This window comes from Galeopterus variegatus, unplaced genomic scaffold, assembly GCF_000696425.1.
Source record: "Galeopterus variegatus unplaced genomic scaffold, G_variegatus-3.0.2 Scaffold4577, whole genome shotgun sequence".
NCBI lineage: Eukaryota > Metazoa > Chordata > Mammalia > Dermoptera > Cynocephalidae > Galeopterus > Galeopterus variegatus.
This window is the reverse complement of record NW_007730688.1, coordinates 8,123-9,265: the sequence shown is the minus strand read 5'-3', so window position 1 is coordinate 9,265 and position 1,143 is coordinate 8,123. Positions and strand designations below refer to the sequence as shown.

Sequence of the window (1,143 nt, the reverse complement as noted above, 5' to 3'; positions counted from 1 at the left end):
GGCGGGGGGTGCAAAAAGCAGGAGGCCCCAGTCCCCAAAGACGGCCAGGCCAAGCTGGGATCTGGGCTCAGGAAGCAGGTCTGTCCAGATAGTTCTTAAAACCGGGACTTTCTACTTGTAGGGCTGGTGGAGAGGCAGTGCCCCAGCTCCTAATGCTTCCTGATCCCCCTTCCAGGCAGGTGATGCTTTTCCGGAAGAGTCCCCAAGAGCTGTTGTGCGGGGCCACCCTCATCAGTGACCGCTGGGTCCTCACGGCTGCCCACTGCCTCCTGTACCCACCCTGGGCCAAGAATTTCACTGTGAACGACCTTCTGGTGCGCATTGGCAAGCACTCACGCACCAGGTACAGAACCAGTGGCCCATGGGTGTCTGGAAGGAGTCTGAGTCCTCCAGAGTGACCATGAGGGGCTCCTGTGGTTCTGGGGTGTGTGGGATATGTCTGTACATTCCCCACAATATGATATCCCAGCAGTCCCCACTGGGAAGTCCATTTGGCCATGTTCTGACTGAGACTTGGAGCTGGGGACAGAGAACGAAATCCTGGTCTGGCCCCAGTTCCCCTCCAGACACCAGGACATGGCCTCAGTGGGCATCTCTGAAAATTAAGACTCTTTGGAACAGAGCATGCCACCTGTGCCCTGTCCCTGTCTGCCTGTATTGTCTGACTCCAAAGCCCTGGAAGAAGCTGCCAGGGGGCTGCCAAGGCAGAAGCCAGACGTCCTTTCACTGGGGGACTGCTGGTCACTTTTACTCCAGATCCTGAGGGCAGGTAGTTAGTTTCCTTTCGGAACCAGCTACCCCTCACTGCATGAGCCTGCAGCTTTTCCATTTCTTTATTGGGGTCTGCCCAGGTATGAGCGAAACATTGAGAAGATCTCCATGCTGGAAGAGATCTACATCCACCCCAAGTACAACTGGCGGGACAACCTGGACCGAGACATCGCTCTGCTGAAGCTCAAGAAGCCCATCGCCTTCAGCGACTACATTCACCCTGTGTGCCTGCCTGACAAGGAGACAGTGGCCAGGTGGGACAGCCAGAGGGCCACTAGCGGAGAGGGGCATAGGCTGAGTTCTGGGCCTGGCTCTGACACTGTGTAGCCTTGCAGAAGCTCCTTCCAATTTCCAGGCCTCAGTCTCTTGGAG

General features: G+C 56.7%; 1 protein-coding gene across 1 annotated transcript in view; it reads left to right on the top strand.

Annotated features, from left to right (window-relative positions):
- The window catches only part of F2 (coagulation factor II (thrombin)), a gene marked incomplete at its 3' end in the record, with an annotated part of 11,336 nt that overhangs the window by 7,840 nt on the left and 2,353 nt on the right, over positions 1–1,143 (top strand). Inside the window, exons 10-11 of the mRNA XM_008587884.1 lie at positions 176–343; positions 852–1,025. Of these exons, the coding sequence (XP_008586106.1) occupies positions 176–343; positions 852–1,025 (342 nt within the window). The remainder of the gene's footprint in view (positions 1–175; positions 344–851; positions 1,026–1,143) is intronic.